Source organism: Agrilus planipennis, unplaced genomic scaffold (assembly GCF_000699045.2).
Source record: "Agrilus planipennis isolate EAB-ADULT unplaced genomic scaffold, Apla_2.0 scaffold118, whole genome shotgun sequence".
Taxonomy (NCBI): Eukaryota; Metazoa; Arthropoda; class Insecta; order Coleoptera; family Buprestidae; genus Agrilus; species Agrilus planipennis.
In genome coordinates, this window is record NW_020438955.1 from 389,731 (window position 1) to 410,319 (window position 20,589).

Genomic DNA, 20,589 nt, shown 5'->3' on the forward strand with positions numbered 1-20,589 from the left:
AAATTTGGAACAGAGAAATAAATAAATTTCGTAAAGTTAACGTCGAATAGGACGAAAGGAAAATCACGAATGTTTTTTTTTTGTCAAGTGATATATGTAAAAAGTTGTCATAATTCAAGGAGATGTCAGATACCGGGGCACGTGTTTCGTCCAGTTCCAGTTCCGTCGACAAAGGCAATTACATCATCAATATTCCCTTCAGTACAAAAGGAAGGACTTTTCCATGACGCAAATAACGAAGATTTCATATTTTCACAAATGTAGAACATACCGTCAGGGTCCAAATCTTATACACTTTTGTTTTTGAAGGTTAGGCAAAGAAATTCAACAAATACAAACGATTTTTCAGGGTAGTACCGAGTGTCGTCGTGAAGCCACAAAACTACAAATATATTTTCTATTTACACACTTTCATAAAATTGCTGAAACGTCGCAGTAAATAGCAGCACATAAGGTGATTTATGACCGCCTGCATTTTAGGTTAAATTGCAGGAGTGAGTCTACTCTATAGAATACCATTATACTGTGCTATCGCAGTATGGTCAAGCGCAATGATAACTAGAAAATGCACCTCTAACAACGTTTCTCTCTCTAACATTTATGTGAAAAAAGTAGACAAAGTAACAGATGAGGAAGGAGAGCCAAGGAGAAAGGACACACTTGCTATTCCTGTCTGCGCTAGACCACGATTACGTACTATAGGATGATGCCTACAAGATGCTCTGAGAGTTATGCAGAGTACCCCAAGAAAAAGTACGAAATGGTAGAGCACCATAAAGGCCAACGCGATTAATTCTACATAATTTGAACGTAAAAAAAAATTAATGAGGAATATAAGGTTGTCTATTAGAAAATTAATTCACTAATTTCACATCAATTGAACCCTACAAAAATTCAAAGCGTCTTAAGTGAGGAATGATTTTTTTCCACCTAACGGAACATCCGTTTGTGAAAGAATCTTCCCGATAGGTCCTCCCGTTGTCCAGCCACAGCATGGACAAAGACAAAATTAGAAATGTTGCGCTCACGAACATGGCCGCGGATAAAAATTCATAGATTCGCAGATATAAGTCCGATCCATACCAAACGGGAAGCATGTTTAAATTGTGACACTCCTAGTCCGCGCTAGAGCCGACCCAATTCGCGCAATTTGCTTTTTGTTAGTTTTAGAGTGTTTTCCTGAGGCCACTCGATGACTCCTTCTTCCGGACTGAGTGGTCCAATCTCCATTGCTATATCACCGAAATTTTCTAGAGATATTGTGCTCTGAGTCAAGAATAAGAGCGCCGACCTACGAGGTTCCTTTTCGGAGTTATGACTGTCGGAAGTTTCAGCCAAGAGTTATTTTCGAAATCGAGGATTAAATGATTAGGAGAACATATCTGGCGAACTATTAAAGATAGGGCAAAAAAAAATTTTTTCACCAACGGTTGGCCCGTACCGAAGTGTACGGAAAAAACTTAATTTCGAAGAACAAAAAATTAAAAAGTTTTAAAAGTTTTGAATTTTTCATCAACACCGAATGCGATCGCATACGGCTCATATTGTTTGCGCTGAGACGGGGCATCCGCCTGTGGAAGAATTTTTCCGATAGGTCCTACCGTTTTTCAGCTACAGCTCCCGAAACGGCAACCTTAGGAACTGTGCGCTCGCGAACTTGCCCGCGGATAAAAACCCATAGCTCCGAAGATGTACGTCTGATCCGTGCCAAGCAGGTCTCGTTCGAAGCCCAATGAATGCGGCAAGTTTTCGACGGAAGCATGTTTAAATTGTGACACTCCTAGTCCGCGCTAGAGCCGACCCAATTCGCGCAATTTGCTTTTTGTTCGTTTTAGTGTTTTCCTGAGGCCACACGATGACCCCTCCTTCCGGACTGAGTGGTCCAATCTCCATTGGAGTATCACCGCAATTTTCTATAGATATTGTGCTCTGAGTCAAGAGTAAGAGCGCCGAGCTACGAGGTTCCTTTTCGGTGTTATGACTGTCGGAAGTTTTAGCCAAGAGTTATTTTCGAAATCGAAGATTAAATGATTAGGAGAACATATCTGGCGAAATATTAAAGATAGGGCAAAAATTCTTTCACCAACGGTTGGCCCGTACCGAAGTGTACGGAAAAAACTTAATTTCGAAGAACAAAAAATTAAAAAGTTTTAAAAGTTTTGAATTTTTCATCAACACCGAATGCTATCGCATACGGCTCATATTGTTCGCGCTGAGACGGGGCATCCGCCTATGGAAGAATTTTTCCGATAGGTCTTACCGTTTTCCAGCTACAGCTCGCGAAAAGTCAAACATAGGAGCTGTCCGCTCGCGAACTTGGCCGCGGATAAAAATCCATGGCTCCGAAGACGCACGTCCGATCTGTGCCAAACAGGGCTCGTTCAAAGCCCAATGAATGCGGAAAGTTTTCGACGGAAACAAGTTTAAATTGTGACTCTCCTGGTTTGCGCTAGAGCCGACCCAATTCGCGCAATTTGCCCTATCGTTCGTTTTAGTGTTTTCCTGAGGCCACACGATAGCCCCTACCACCGAACTGAGTGGTCCGATCTCCATTGCAGTATCACCAAAATTTTTTAGAGATACTGTGCTCTACAGCAAGAGTAAAAGCGTCCACTTACGAGATTCCGTTTCGGAGGTATGGCTGTCGGAAGTTTTAGCCAAGTGTTATTTTCGAAATCGAGGATTAAATGTTTAGGAGAATATATCTGGTGAATTATTAAAGAAAGCGCAAAAATTCCTGAGGATGTTAGCCGCAGTAACTGACGAAACATCTGGACACAATAGTTCACTTAGACCACGGCCCTATAGCCCAAATCTTCATTCTACTAAAAATTTCATTTATATAAATCTATAATTATCAAAGCTATTGATACACCTGACACGACAACAATATAGGGGCTCTACTTTTTGTAACTTATTGTGCAATCCTAAAAGGTAATACTGTCAATAGGTAAACAAGAAAAATCACAAAACAACGTTCTGCTTTGTTGTTTTCTTCACTTCCTTCCTAAACCGTTTTTCTCTTTTATGGCTGTCGTTCTTTTTTATTTATTCACCCACCAACCAGTCAACAACAACAGCAGACCCTTTTCAGTTAACTTTTTGAAAAGGCGTCATCTTAACCGTAGCCCCGTCTGTGTATGCGGGCATACATATGTGTGTGTGTGTGTGTAGCAGGAGAGTAAGCTGACGGTCGACATAATCCACGCCTGAAAGCGATCTGTCACCCTCGAAGCAGCAGGTTCACTTTAGAAATGATGTAGTTAGTGGCCTGGTTCTTCACGCCCGTACGAGCACATTAGCCTGCTGACACCTTTCAGCACAAGCTTCAACTACATACTATCACCATCATCCCGACGACACGTCGAAGGAAACCTCCTCCCAGTGTGCGCTACAGATGAGAATAAGCTGTTAAATCGAAATGGGGTAGAAAAGATGACAAGGAGAACAACAGGGAGCTGTGACGCGTGTATATATGTCTTTAACCGGAATTTTGATCATTAATTTTTAGACGACGCGGCACTAACTTCGTCCTAATACTTTTTTTGGGCAATTTAATTCTATTTCCCTTTCCATTTTTTGCCAATCTACGCCAACTAAACAGATCACATGAAACGAAAAAAAAGTCGTTTAAGATATCCGATTATTTTTTTGTTGTTTACGATTATAATAACGGTTTTCGTAAATGATTCTTGCCATAAATCGTTCGTTAAGGCTTCTGTTTATGGTATGAAACTTTCTTGACAGCGCCATCTGTATTTCACACACCTGAATTTTACTGTTTACCGAAATGAACTTAACTCTGTCGTAATATGATTAGTTGTGTCGATAATTTTGTCATTCGTGACACCAGAAAGTGCTGAAATTTTCGGATTTTAGATACGGGCTGGTTTAATTATTCACATCTATTCCCTTAGGAATGCTCTAGTCATTACTGAAAATCACTTTAATTCTACATCAAACGTAAATGTAGGGTTGTTTTATGGGGTGCGACTCTTTTGGTAGTGTCATCCAGTTTTACGCTACTGAACGTTGCAGCTTTTAGAAATATGGTGGAGTCTTTCGAATACCATTTATTGTTGAATATCCGAACGAATAAATATTTTCCTGAGAGTGATATATTGTAATGTTCGTGGGTTTAACAAAATTTAACTTCTAAGACGAAAACTATTTATTTACACTAATTATCATTGAACTTAAAAACACTATTAAATTATTACTAAACTTAGGTAATTATTCTATTTATTTACACTAATTATTAATAAATCACTATTCACTGCGCCATTTATTTCACTTCTGCAACGGTTAATTTATTTCTTCTCTATCGGCGGTTGTCTCTTCCTTTAAATACTCTTTTGTTTACTTTCTGGAACCTTCTGGAAACATCCGGATAGTTTATTTTTTCTTTGAACTGTTTAATTGCTTTCCCAGTACGCCCGCGGCTAGTCAGCGAATCAATAAGCTGCTCATACACACGTATGTCCGATCGCACACAGACACGCTCATGCTCGCTACAATATTTTCTGAGGCTACCTTCATCTATTGCACCATGATCATAAGGTGCTCTTCTACTGCTGCAGCTTCTGATACCTTACATTACTTCAGCCGTCACGCCTTAAAAAATTGCTGATCGTAGCAGCGTCAAAGATGGCTAGCAACAGCTGGTAGCTGTAATGTCAGTGGAGGCGTGGAGAGGTAAAATTGAATGCAAAATACGAAAATGAACCTCCTTAAGAAATACACGGGTTTTACACTCACCATCTACACTAAATGGGTATATTATAAGTATGTAAAATAGCATCTTCAATGTTACAAACATGACTCACGAACCATACACAGAAACAACATCCATATTTTCAGTTTAATACCATAAGTCCACATTTTGGTAAACCATGATACCGTTTCGTTCATCATTACATTTATTGTCTTATTTTTCAGTTAAACAAAATATGTCTACTGTTTCTGTTTGGCGTCAACAATGTCTGACAGTGTTAAATTGAGTATGCAAAAGTGCCTTGTTTTTGTATAGCGGTTTATGTTTTACGGTTTTTCTCGTTTGTTACAGGTCGCATGGCTGCGAGCCGAAGATCAAACAGTGCTAAGCCTACAGACGAAAGTGGTGACGCATAATTCAAGGATTAGCGTCACTTTTGACGGGCTTAGGACGTGGGAACTTAGAATCCGTCATGTAAAAGAATCGGATAAAGGGTGCTACATGTGCGAAATCAACACCAGTACGCTTAAGATACAAAAGGGGTGTATCGATGTTTCGGGTAAGTCGTCTTTGTACGAGTTTTACTAAATATTATTACAAATAAAGTAGTTGTGACAGTTTGAGTCAGAGTCATTTTTAATGTTAACGTCGAGCTCGGTCCTGATGTTTTATATTTTCTACACCGTTATTTGTCATAGTGAAACCCAATTAACTTTTTAAGTTTAAGCGATGATGCTACGATAATACGCCACTAATTAAACCAAATATATATTTAATAGAGTACACAATAACATCAATAATTAATAATATAAATTAATTAATAATATAACAGACACTTGACACCACTTTAACTGAGCTTCACCCAAATTGAACCTTTAACAGACAACTGTTACCACCAGAACTGTAATCTGTCACCTGAGAAATAGAATCATAGATGCAAAAGTGACAAGATAGTGTTTACCGTACCGACAAAGAAATTATACAATTATAGAATTAAATACCCCACGATCACCTTGAAAATCACGTTTGAATGGACAAAGCGTTTTCAAAATTTACATTGCTATTTTTTAAAAACATTATTAATTATTGCCTAAAATAATACAAAATTTGTTGAAATCTGAACACAATGTCGTTCTCAGTTTAATTTTGATAATTATAAAGCGATATTGTTGCTATTATAAGGAAAGCCCTTATAATAGCAACAATATCGCTTAGGAAGCATAAGGGCGACAAGTTATATAACCTTAAAATGAAACAGACGCAAAATTGACACATTTTACTAGTGATTTCGATAAAATAAAGAAATATATACAAGAGGAAATTGTATCAAAATTTAATCTACAGATACGTAAAATTGTAGAATAAATTCTGAAATATTTTAGTCCATCCTTCTTGCAGCTTATAAAGTATCTGGATAGTTGCAATCAATTACCACTTAAGAGAAAGATGCAATTATGAAAGGAAGTGTTATCTCTGAATCGGAATTTTTACTTTATCCCAACGAGAAGGAAAAAAAGGAACAATTTGTGAATTTCCCAGAGTCTTAATTTTGATTGATGTCGGTGAGTAACGAGAAAATTTCCTCAGAGACGAGAGTTTACTGTTTGGAAGTTCAACTTGAGGGAAACGAGGACGAGAGGAGTGAGATAGACAGAAAAAAAGTAATAAATTTGTCAATCATTTCTTCATTGTTATCTCCTCCTTCACGTTCGGTTGCGTCCTTGAAACAGCAACGGTTGGACGAGCGCGGCGTAAAACAAGTGCCAGGGGACTTTTAAATTCTTCTTAACTAATTTTGTATACTTATTAAAAAATTTATTGCGCCACTGCTGTTGGTTGTGGAGATATTAGGGGACCGAGTCGTTAATCTTCTTGATAATGGCGACGTCGCCAATTCGGAATATATTTCTTCTGAAACCAGGTGGAATTAGGTTATGCAATTCATGTGAGACAAAGTGGGTGGGAATTTAAAAGAAATGAAGATCCTTGATCACGCCAGTTTAACAAAAGCCTTAACTCTAGTTCTGTTTGTTAGGGGTTTTTGATATTTGTGTGTTACTGTATGTACATATCTATGATTTGGGCAAGGAGATGTTCTTTATATTCTCCGTTCTACAGTGACACACTGACCTATGCCAATGACTGATGTGATGTTGGAATGTCGTATTTCTCTGTGTGATTTACCAGAGCCGGATTGACAGTTGTCTGTACTTTCAAATACGTTACTTATTTATAGATACTTTTCTAACGCCCTTGCTATACACATCAAATGTTGCAGTAAAAACCAGTATCTGGCGATATACTTACAGTAACTTCATATTAATTAACTTGTCTTTGAGGAGCTTTGAGTTTCGTTTATCAAAATTACACATGATGTGCCGAAAAATTTCATGTTCTTTATTGAACAACGATGTTTTGTTGTCAATTTTTGAAAACATGTTTATTACCTTAATCACAAGCATGGGTGGCATTTAGGCTTCCATTTGGCACCCAAATGAAATCTGCTTTCTTTTTTTCAATTTTTTGTATGAAAGCGAGCAGCGAAAATAAGGAATTAGGCAAGGGTCCCGGTTCACTTTGATTCCTTTTTTTGTATTCCCTTGCTGCCTGTAAGGCGGACTGCGTATAATTATGGTGAAAAACGTGTAATCAAAGTGAAATCCCTCGGCCATTTTATCTTCGTTCACGCTTCTTGATGAGCGAGAAGCACTGGGACCTGAAACACCCCCGGGACCCTTTGTAAGTGATAAACAATGATTTTGCATCGTTTGAGCAATTAGGAAACCATTAGCAACCGTTTGACTATACAACACAAACTTGGAATGCAGATTATGATACTAAAGGAAGTAAAAAATATTTTTCTTAAAAATTGTAAACAGGATATTATTATACAAGGAGTTTTCATGCTTAAATAGAGCATGAGATTGTTTGGTTTTCCCTGAAAGAAAGATTAGTTAAACAATATATTATTTACGGAAAAATGAATATACAGACACTATATAGTCATATGTGGGTATTATTGCTAGCTATAGTATTTGCCTTATTAATCTATGGAGAATAAAACAGACGAAGTGTTTCATTAATGGACTAGTTGGCTAACTAGACGAATAAATGAACAGGGCTATACGAGACACGTTAATTTTATAACCTCAAAATATGATACATATATCTCCAATAAGAGAACGATTGCTGTTAAAAAAAATTATCGCAGAAATATGAAGAAATATGTGAGGAGTAGGTAGTCTTAATAAAACACGGTTTTTGCGCTAATTCAAAATAAACTTCCATCCTGCATAAGACGTGTTCTTCTTTCAAAAATAAAAATGGAACACGCCTATCTTTCTCAACACCCGGAAAATAATTTAAATAGTACTCAGATAATTTCAGTTACTTATATTTACAAGGTAGAGCTCTGTAAATGGTAGGTCTCCTTGGAGAGATACCTAAGAAAAATACACATCTCCTAAGGTGTTGAATGTGAACATCGGCCTGTCCACATCTACGTCTACATCGATTTTACATTTATAAAGACAGGACGTCTTCTTAGGCATGAAGGACTAATCAGAGACATAGGAGACTACGTCAGAAGGTAAGACGGAAGGTACTCCTCAGCCCCCCTTCAGGAATTATGGAAATGGGTGGGTGGAAAGATGAGACGGACGAAATGAAGACTGGAGGAGAATGAAAGATTGTCTGTGGAATGTTACTGCTCCAGTTTGCCTGAGTGATCCAGGGAAACCACAGAAGAACTTGGATCAAGGCAGACAGACCCAAAATCGAACCGGCGTACTCCCGAATGCTAAGCAATGGACTAAACCTCTAGACCATGCCGATCGGTCCAACCTGACTTAGGATTGACAACCTTATGATGATGATGAACCGAAACAACGATGTTTTGGATTTTTAAAGTTACTTTAAAATATATGTCTTTTATATAGTCCTACATAACTAGCTAACGTCAGAGATAATACACAATGACCCCTGCGTTAGAAAATGAACTACAAAATTAAGCTTATTTAGATACTAAGCTCCATCATACACCGTTTAAAGGATTGTCCACACTATCTATTAAAAGGGCAGGCGATTATGTTTTTCAAAGGCACAACAAAACATTTTTAAATTGCGAGATATACGACAATTGTTATAAGTAACAAAAGCAAATCCCGGGCAGAACGAAGAAATTTAATGGTTCGAGATGGTAGAGGGCGCCGGCGTCAACCTCCGTATCTACTCGCGGGCGGACGGTAAAACTATTTATTTAATAAAACCGAGAATTAATATCTGCTCTGATGACGACGGTATGATTTTAATCCCGACTGATTTACCGCGTCCGTATTTCACCGGGGAAGGGACGTCGTACGTCGCGACGCTGTCTGCTGTCACGGCGACTTTAATAAATGTGGAAAAATATACACACCGAAGCAGGACCGTTTTGAAATACGTGACAATTTCCGTGCCTCTGGTTCTCTCTCACGCGCGCCGCGACGAAAAATGATTGACCCACGTATATTACTGAAATGATAGCTAGCACAAAAAGAGAAAAACGAGAGAACGGGGGAAAAAACGGAAAGAATAATGGGCAACACGCCTGATGGAACGCGAGTCCGAAATGAGCCAGAAAACAACGACACACGAGTGCGATTACTGTAGTCACCTATATCAAAATAGCTACAATAAATTGCGCGCCCACGCAAATACAACCATCGCAATGGTCACTACACTCAAATGACGATTTGTCCACAGAAACACATAAAAATTTTGACAGAACAGTGGGCTTCTGGTCGGAATTCTGTTGAAACTAACACACGTGACCAGAAGACTAAAAGGAAGCGAGTTGCAGACTGTCACCGTTACTTTTTAATCTATACATCGAAGACGCGATCATTATTATTAAAGACACTACAAATGTAGGGATAGATATAAAGCGGCAAAAGATTACTATGCTTCGATTTGAAGATGATGTAGCAGTAGTAGGAGTTAGAGATAGCTTTAAATAAAATGGAAGCGGTATTGACAAAATAGTTTTGTATGAAAATAAATAAAAGTAAAATAAAAATACTGACATGCAAGGGAAGAAAAAGTAGGGAAAGAGCGAATATAAAGATAGGCGATAAAAAATTAGAAGAAGTGGCCAATTGTAGGTAAGTCACATCAGAAGGAGTAGTAGGGATATAAAGCAGAGGATAGCGCAGGGTCGAGGCGCCTTCAATCAAAAGATGTCACATCTATGCTCGCGAACGGTTAATTTGGAAATTCTGAAAAGGTTGTTAAAGGTGTATGTTTGGAGCTCAGCGCTGTACGAGTGTGAAACATGGACGCTGGGCTAGGAAGAACAGAAAAGGTTTGGAGCGTTCGAAATGTGGTGTCACAGACGAATGATGGGGATACCGTAGATGGAGGTTAGAAATGAAGAGTTATTAGAAATAATAGGAGAACAGAGGACTCTATGGAATTCAATACGAAATAGGCGAGATAACTTGGTAGGTCACCTTCTCAGGCATGAAGGTCTAGTCAGAGATATGTTAGAGGATGTTAGGAGGGATAGAGGTAGACTTAGATTAGAATACTGTTCGCAAATATTTAAGGATATGGGTAGTTCTAGTTTTAGAGAAATCCAGAGATTCGCTTCGGATAGGAAATAGTGGAGGTGCGTGTCCAATCAGTCGTATTACTGACGACCTTATGATGATGAAAGAACAATCTAGTTTCATCTATCTGAATAGTGCCCAATATTTCGAATTAATAGCCACCTTCTTTTCTGTCAGCTGCGGTTCGTCGTACTGTAGGATGTGAAACTGAAACTGTCACAGCAAAAAGAGAACCTCGTCGTGATTAACTAACGTGAAAGTATCTCCAGTCCAATTTCATCCCAAATAAGGTCAAATTGAATGCCGAAAAGTAATTCAGTTATTAGTAAGAAAGCGAAAAGTTCCCATTTTCATGGAAATTTACTCGGAATTTCCTTTACGTTTTTCTTGCGATGTGCGTCTTCTAAATCATTCATTTTATTATATCGAGATTCATTTTTGACAAACAATGGATCGATTAAGTTTGAAATTTCGAATGCCGCCATTTGAGTATTCATGTTAAACAGTTGCTATGCCATATTGGCAACCAAATGTTTTTTTCTAAGGATTTTCATTAACTAAACTACATTTACTTCTGACCTACAGTAAGAGGCAGCCTAATAATCTTCAATCGTTATTCCTGATCCCATGTAGATGACCCCAGTGATATTTTCAATACTAAAATCGCGTTCGAAACGCTCTTGGCGGTTTTTAACCCTTGTAATGTACTCAAGAGCCACCAAAGAAATAACTGAAGATGACGTTTTATTATTTCCCTTCCAGTTATATAACTTCCCGTAAATGGAAGCGCTTACTTAAAAAAAAAAACCAATTTTTCTCGCTGAATTGAGTTTTATAATTAGTTCGTTACTATCGCGAAATGGAAAAGGGACTTTTTTTATCGCAAGAAGTGGTGCTAAAGTCACGAAAATAATTTGAATCCGAGAACGGCTAGCAGTGGACGAGGCAGACAGTTGTACAAACACAAATCAAAGTTACACAGTCTCGGAACTCATCAGTGTTTGAAAATTGTGCGAAAACTTTTTACTCCGGTTGTACTTCAATTAAAGGACGCGCGCGGGCGTCACTGCTCGTTCTTTCCTACCGTTTTTGTTTTTTTTTTCTTCTTCTCGTGCTCCTAAATTTTTGACAAAGTTTCCAATTTCGACGCGAACCGATGCTCGACTTCGACTTTTAATTAAACGATTTTTGAAATGCCCCGGCACTCATTATCCAGTCCGGCAAAAAGGACGACCACTCCGAAAGTTAATTCGATGTTAAAAAGTTGCAATCGATAAATTCGATGGACTGCTATCATGCCTTCGTCTAAAAGTTTTCAAAATCCAAACTGACACTTCTTTTAATCGATAGTAGGATTTTTTTTGGTGGCTGTCGTCTGGTTGTTTTCCTGCCGCAAGACTAAAGTTGAAACTTCTGGGAAATTAAAATTGTCTGTATAACGACTTTTCCGGCGAATTACGAATGTATTCTTATGGTAGACCTTGCGACATTTTTTTATTAATTTACAAATACGAAATATTATTCTGAAAATTCATTTCTGAATTTTTTCCCCACTACACACTACCTCAAATTAATGAGGGAAAAACTGTTGCTGTTGCCACACCCCCGCCGCATCGAACCCGGGACCTTTGGCTTTACGCACCTTTACAAAAAATGAATTTTCAGAATAATATTTCATATTAAACTAACTCACTTTTAAATAAGATATCTAAATTGTATGTATGTTTAATCATAGTATATTCAGTATATAGTTACATTAGTTCGACGGATTGTTAACCTTGTAGCGGTTTGGTCGTGGTTGCTGTTGTCATCTCTCGTAGTTTAGTGGTTAGAACATTTGTGCGTAAAGCCAAAGGTCCCGGGTTCGATTCCCGACGGAGGTGTGACAACAGTAACAGTTTTTTTCCCTCATTAATTTGAGGTAGTGTGTCGTAGGTAAAAAATTCAGAAATGAATTTTCAGAATAATATTTCTTATTAAACTAACTCACGTCTAAAAAAGATGTCTAAATTGTATGTATGTTTAATTACAAATACGTCGAAATCTCAAACGCTGTAAGAAGAAAATTAAATCTAAAATCATCTTTGAACGAAAACATGAAAAAGGTATAAGATTTGGAATGTCTCCGAGTATTGCTTGTTGAGTTCTTGATATATAATTATTAAATTTTATTAATTGGAAGTTTAGTTTATCTTGGCAATAGTTTGTTTCAAAAGCAGCTACTTAAACATTCAGATGGACTGTTACATATTGCATTTGCTGTTGTAAATTTACTGTCCTTTAAACTTTGCTATGTGAGCAAGCACCCAATCTTACTCGAACATTCAACGCCTAGCTCTAAAATGCGACCGATTGAGTGGTTGTTATGGTTCATCTGTATTTCCGCATTTAAAGGGTACGCCTTAGTTTTTGGAAGAAGATTGACTGCCTCCTCACAAAGCAAAGCTCAATCAACGATGGTGAAGGCAACTTTACTTGAACATTCATCCACATACACAACACTACCACATACACCCAATTTCACACCAAATATCAAACATATTTTCGTAATTTAAACTAAAACCATCCTTTTCGGCAAAAAAAGTCAGTAAATTATTCTTTAATGCTAAACAAAAAACAATCATTTTTGAAAAATCAGGAGTATATAAGTTGAAGTGTAGTCAATGCCCCTGAAACTATATAGGCCAAACAGGAAGAAATTTTCAAGTACGATATAATGAACACAAAAAGTAAAAACATTTCAAATTTCGGAAAACACCTACTATTAACTGGCCACACGCTAATTCAGGATCATGCTCCCAAAATATACTACACATTTGTAACAAAGGAAGAAACTTAACTTACCAGTTTTTAGAAATAAATCGCCTTAACGAAAACAAAAATTTGATAACTTAAATAACCAAATTGATTCAAACAGTTCACGACTACTGAATCTATTTCAACATAATTTTAAACAAAAGCGTACAATTCAGGTTCCCTCGTTTTTTCAAATTCATTATGTAGAAACAGTCCATCCACTCGTGAATTGCCAGTAACCTTATATTCATTTCTGGGAATTCCAGACAACATGTACAGTGTACATAGTACGATTCCTATACCTACATTCACCCCCAAATCGTTTCTTCTACATAGTAGTTGTATATATTAAAATTTATGTATTTGATTCTTGAAAATGTCCTGATAAAGACGAAACTAGTCGAACAATCAATAAATAGTGAAATAGTGTTTTATTTCTAACGTTAAAGTGAAGTACAGAAAAGTTACAAAAATAATAAAAAAAAAGTTAGAATGTTTCAGCATTCATCCCCCTTAATGAGAGGTAGCCCCGATCTCAGTCTGTTAAATTATGCCAAAACTTCAAGAGTTAGTTAGTATATAGAATACAGTAATTTCCGATCATCGTGTTCGAAAACCTCACTAAAAAAGCTGTCAAACAATTGACCATAGATATGAATCGTGAATCAGTAAGTACATAGCGGCCAGAAAGACTTTGGTCCTGGGCCACTTTCAGCTCTCCAACAATCCGTTTGTAGTGTAAAATGACTTGTTTTTATGTTATAAGCATCACACACTACAACTTACATATGACTGACAGAACTTTTGATAGTACTGTGCGTAGTTCCTCTATTCGCCTGAGTCGGATTCGAACCCGGGATAGTTGTTTCCCAGCCAGTCACTCTATCAATACGCCACGCCAGCTCTCTTAACTATTCTGTCATATAAAATGAATTTATTTTAACCGATTTAACCGTAGACATCTGTATAAAGTTCTATTTGATTCTATGATACTAAAAATACAACGCATAACCTTGTTTGCCAATACTTTTACGATCGTACAATACCTCCTGTTACTATTATTGGTGGTTACTACCTATAACGTTTACGATTTCTTCTATTTCTAATACGGGACAAATGTTTCCATTTAGTTTTCGGTGTTCCACCGTCGCGTCGTCGATTTTATAGAAAAAGTTTCAACATAACGCCGTAACTTCTTTAACAGTTCGCTGGCCCCAAACGGAACGGATCGTTTTGAGGTCGGATGGCGAGGGCTTTTATGATAACACGAGGGGGTACATTACGACTGAATAGATGGAGAAACTTCTGGTGTATAGCAAGAAGCATGGTGCGATTTATATCTTAGTTCAGGTCGCGGCCGTGTTTCACGCCACTTCAAATTGGATTCTAAAGTCGTACAAATCATCCTTCGTCTCAAAATTGTGTGCTTCTCGTATTTTTCGATTTTATTTTTAAAAAACGCAATGCACTTTTCTTTCCGTGACAGTTTCATTATCGACTGTTCTACTGGGAAGACGTGAATATTACAACCAAGAGAGAAACTGCGGTAAGCCAAATGCTCAGCGTTGCTTATTGATCTTCTATTGACACAGACAAAATCGCGTTGCCATTGAAAAACATAAAGAGAAATTGTCAAAACGTAAAATGAAAAGCTCAGATGTTCTAAAACAATTGACACCAGCGTCAGCTACACAACCTACTTAACTTAAATTATGGGGAGTTTTGCAGCTGGATTTACACTTATGTTAAAGTATTTCATTTCAAATCAAAAACGAGTTAAAAAGCGAAAAGTAATGTTGAGTACCTGAATGACATCATCATAATTATTATCATAGTCAGTTCTAAGATTCATTTTATTTAACGTTATCTTTAACTCCTCCTTGTCAGACGCTAATACTGCTAATCAATCATCTGCAAATCTAAGCATACTAATCTATTAGCCCTGTATATCAATCTCAACATTAAATTATATATCTAATTATTTTAAAATGTGTTATTTTGATCGAGTATTGTGTTAGGAAAAATTTAAGTGTAAAAAATTTAGAAGAACTTCTTTTCACATCGAGAGATTTCAAAATAGAGCTTTTCAGATTCTCAAAGATTTGATACATGTAAAGGAAGTTTATTGTTACATATAACAAATACTAATATATGATGAGTTATTTAGTGACATTTCTATCATGTCTTCCAAGTAACTTTGATTTAATTTATCGAAATTACACACCCAGCATTTTTGGTAAGCTACTGACCAAGAATTTGATGTTTTTTATTCAATCGGGTAGGTACCTGTCATATTTGACAAAGAAATCTTCTTTGTAAGGACCTCAGAAATTATTTTCTGGCTTGAGCGCCATGATTTTCACGTTACGTGTTGCTTCAATTGAAATTGCTCATCCTAACTGGTATCTTATGGGATTACTATTCCTAGTGTCAAACGGACTAAGACTTCCACCACTTTCTCCATCCAAAATAATCTTGATGATTTGTGTCAGTTCCTGAACAAACATTGGAAAGACAACTATAACCAGGGAATTACAAAGGGATTAGAACTTGTTGACTCTGTGGGCAGTTCCAGTTGAAACATTGGTAAGACAACTCTAATCAAGGGATTATCTAGGGATTAGAACTTGTTGAGCCTGTGGGCAGTTCCAGTTGAAACATTGGTAAGACAACTCTAATCAAGGGATTATCTAGGGATTAGAACTTGTTGAGCCTGTGGGCAGTTCCAGTTGAAACATTGGTAAGACAACTCTAATCAAGGGATTATCTAGGGATTAGAACTTGTTGACTTTGTGGGCAGTTCCAGTTGAAACATTGGTAAGACAACTCTAATCACGGGATTATCTAGGGATTATAACTTGTTGACTCTGTGGGCAGTTCCAGTTGAAACATTGGAAAGACAACTCTAACCAAGGGATTACCTAGGGATTAGAACTTGTTGACTCTGTGGGCAGTTCCAGTTGAAACATTGGTAAGATAACTCTAATCACGCGATTATCTAGGGATTATAACTTGTTGAGCCTGTGGGCAGTTCCTGTTGAAACATTGGAAAGACAATTCTAACCAAAGGATTACCTAGGGATTAGAACTTGTTGACTCTGCTAAACAATATAGAGTACTATTCCTACTATACCCGGATACTTTCGTTAATAATGAACAGGCACAATACTGTACTAAGCGAAGTTTGGAAATTTTTTGATTTACCTACCCTCAGACGTAAATTGAAATAAGGGTACATTTATTTAAATCCCCTTTCCGAGATGATATAGGGAAATTTCATTTTACCGTTCAAATCGGAGACGAGATGCCAAAAAAAATCTATTCAACTTAAAATTGTCAAACCGATTTCTTCGAGCACCTGTTCCATTACGTCAAGTAATTTAAAACCTGAATAAGGGGATTTGAACAAACATCTTCAGGCAGCTCTTGATATACATGTCTGCGTCAAGATCAGCGATGTCTGCGATGTCACTAATAAAATCGAGTACATATCTACACAAATACGTTTAAAAAAACATAACAAAATCCTTGTCGAACATCTATCATGCAATTTAAGTATTTCACGAGTTTACCAGTTTAGTCATGCAATCAGATCGTACACATGTATCACTTTTAATAATTTAATATTCTAATTAATAAGCGCCTACTTTCGACGTGTAGAATTTTACCATTTAACCATAATCTATAACTATAAATCTATTAATAAAATGTGATGCTTTTGACGTATTTGAATTGGTATTAAACAATCGCAAAGAATTGGGTGGGTCTAATTCGGACGCAATATTGATTGCCTATATTCTAATGAAATATATGACCATTACATCTTCGTTTGATGTACATAGTTGGTTGCATATGTATACACAAGTAAATAAAACACAGGTTAGGCTATGGTGGAATGACCTTAATTGGTATGCACCCTCGAGAATGGTACCGTCCAAATTTGGTAGTTCAAGAACAAAATGTTACTGTATTTATATCGGGATTTAACTGAACCAAAGCCGACAAACAAATAGTGAACGTTTTCTTGCGGTTCTAATGGAATTGTACAACGGTGACAAAAGAAGTTTCATTTCAAATAGTGAGCAGTTAAGAAAAAAAGAATATCGCAACGTAGTAACATAACCTAAAAGCATTCCGTTGCATCTGCCAGCTTTTATGACGGTCGTCGTAGTTACGACTCGGCTATAAACTGGACAAGTAAGCTGTAAATCGTATCAGAAGTCAATTACAGCGAATTGTTGTAGCAACAAGAGTCGTGTCAATTGCAACAAAACCGCAACACATCACGCTACTATTCTATCCGTTGGGCATTAATACTGTTTCACGTTTGAACATCCAGTATCTTCATTTCCACTATGCTTTTCAAAGGCGTACTTACATTACTGCACGTGTTCTTTCCAGACTGATTAGTTTGTGTGGACGTAACCTAAAATTCTTAATATTCGATTTACTGTGCGACTTTTGCAATATTTGATTGCATATTTTTACCAGATGTTGTAGAAATTGTAGGAGGTCACAAAAGAACATGTCCAATAAATGTGATAGACAAAGAATGCTTTTGTTTCATTGCTTACGAGCAAAAGGTTATGGTTGGAAAAGATAATACGAAGTAGGGGATCGTGTCCTTTTGTTTACAGGAATAAAGACGTGGGTGTGATTTGAAGTTAGGTTTTAAATCCCTCTTCATATAAAATATGAGAAATGTAAACCCAAAATGATCTGTTCTGACTAAAAAAACTGGATTTCTGGATTTTAACCGCATATTTTTGATGAAATTTCGATGGTGATTAAAGCTAACTCTCATCATCCTCCGGCGCTATTTGTCACCCAGCATCTTTAGACAAAGAACTTGCATTGTCACTGACATATTTATCCCCAATGGGTACTACTTGAGGAGTGAATCGCACAATATAAAACTATAGACAACCTCGCAGAACTAAACTCAAGACCACCGAAGAAGAGCTAAAGTTTATAACATACGTGCCATTCATTAAAGGACAAAATCGCTCGAACTCTGAAGGAGGCGTCAAGACAATCTGAGGAACCCGGCCCATAGTGGCACAAAGGAAAATGAACTTGCAGACGACTTCGCTATAGCAGGTGCTCAGTTCTATTAGCCTCAGCAAGCAACTAATTGCAAGATGGGGAGCCTCAGACCTTTATCCGGACTTGGAAACTCAACTAGGATGTAGGTAGGCAAAAGCCTTCAAACATTACTACAAACTGTAAAAGCTGGGCAGAACAATTATTCTTAACCTTGAAACTCTTTTGTAAGTATGTATAGGCTGCGGAGGACTCCGACACAACAGGAATAAACTGGGATCAACCTCCAGGTCCTCCTTTCGTTTCTGTGACGAGGAAGTAGAAAATGCTATCCATATCCTCTGGTACTGCCCCGCACTAGCCGAACATAGGCGTCGTTTTCTTAGCTGCTACATTGAAGAAGACGAAAATGGTACCGTCCGTGATACTCAAAGAATACTCTACTTCTAGGAAGATTCCTTTGGAGCGTAAACCGAGTTGGCAATCAAAAGGGGAAAGTCAACGGACTACACTTACTGAATAAGGCTTGAATAATCCCTAACCCAAACAATCTTAGTATATAGGCTACCTTCGTTCTGGATCAAAATTCCACGTATTTTCTTATGATGGTTCATTTTCGTCCATTCTGTACCGTTTTACCCCCACCACCCCTAGCCGTCAGCCATCATTAACAGCTGCATTGTCGTCATCCAAGGCTTCGGCCCGTTCTTTCAGCGGGCGCTCCGGCAAGGCCCCTTCATCTGTTGCTTCCTGATCATAAGTTCCTCTGCTTACGATGACAGCTGTCAAAGATAGCTGTCTATCTACTAATCTTAATAATAATAGTCATTTTTTATGATCTAGTAAAGAATTTTACTATTCACGTACATTATTCTCATGTAACTTCTCTATCCATTTAAGTTATAACTTTTTCCATCAGTTGGTGTTCGAATTACAAAGCCTAGGTTCGGTTTTCTTCTTTTTGTTGTGGAGTTCTCTCGTGCCACCACTGTGAAAAATCACTTCGTATACGTATCTGTTTTTTGATCATGGCCATAGTTCCCGACGATGATTCCTGAAATGTGGATAAATGTTCCCACAGTGCGAGAATGACACACCCTTTCAATTTTCCTCGCTTTGATCTTTTAGTCAGCTGCGTTTTCCGCTTTTGGTTGTTTATCTTGAGGAACAACCACGTCGATTTCCGGTGCCTTATTGCCGATCGATAAAAAATTTATGGGCCATCCGATACGTTCCTTCTGTTTGAAGGGTGCATAAAAATGCTTCCTATTGTATTCGTTTTTTGGCGTGTCATATACATTTATTGGGGAACATTCAAATTTCGGTATATTGCGGCTTCGTTTTTATTTGAAACGATACGTACAACTTTTCTTATCAATTCGAAAGATCGTAAAATTGGAATAATATTGTACAAAGTAAAATGGTCTTCTTCGGAAGCGAATAAAATTTCGATGTAATTTGTTTAATAGAATAGGTTTTTATTTAGCTTATTTACATACATCGCCTTTTCTTGGAAGATATAACCTCAAAATTCAATCGAGTAAAAGAACAACACAATAACAATACGTTTAGGGTCAGTTTCCTGCCCGGCGGTTTAGATACAATACCAAAAGAACTTTAAAAAACTTTTGGGTGTTTCATTCTTACCAGGCACTAATGCTGGTGGGCGGGTAGTTCCTCCGGACTACGCCGGAAGGTAGGGCAGAAGGCCCTCTTCAGGAATCGTTGGAATGGGTGGGTGGTGGTTTGGGTGAGAAAGATGAGACGGACAAAATGAAGACAGAACAGAATGAAAGATTATCTGTGAAATATTACTGCCCCAACATTTGCCTAAATGATCCCAGGAAACTACCCGAAATCGAACCGGCATCCTCCAGAATGCTGAGCAACGGTCTAAACCTCTAGGCCATTCCGCTCGGTACACAATACCAACCAACATTAGCTACTATTGGTTAACAGCCAACAGAGACGGCATAGTAGACGCCATTTGTACATATTTTCCATCAATGAAACGAAGCTTGATTATAAATGTACTATGCCAAACATTAATATACCCTAAATTGATGGAGTTTAATACGTTGTGTGTGGTTACATATCTGCATACTGATGCACGATTTTTCAAAGGCGATTTTTGTTTACAAGTAACCTTGTAATCTTATAGTAATTTCAGTAAGTTACAGTTAATAATGTGCGAAATACCCTGTAACTAAGGACAGGTTTTTTCTTTGGTTTGATCCCGAGTAGAATTTATATTTGGGAACCGGCTGGGTCCCGATTGGGTTTTCCCAAATTCAAATAGGGTCCCAAATGGGACACCCAACCGGTTCTCTATTGGAAATGTAACGTTTTCCCCATCTGGGACCCAGTAGGGAAAGCCCTAATTGGAAAATTTAGGGAAATTCCAAATGAATTTTTATTTTTAAATGTGTTGAAAATTTAATATATATA

General features: G+C 37.5%; 1 protein-coding gene across 1 annotated transcript in view; it reads left to right on the forward strand.

Moving 5' to 3' along the window:
* LOC108738921 (neurotrimin-like) overlaps positions 1 to 20,589 on the forward strand; it is a 207,336-nt gene that overhangs the window by 161,881 nt on the left and 24,866 nt on the right. Inside the window, exon 4 of the mRNA XM_025974972.1 lies at positions 5,066 to 5,273. Within this exon, the coding sequence (XP_025830757.1) occupies positions 5,066 to 5,273 (208 nt within the window). The remainder of the gene's footprint in view (positions 1 to 5,065; positions 5,274 to 20,589) is intronic.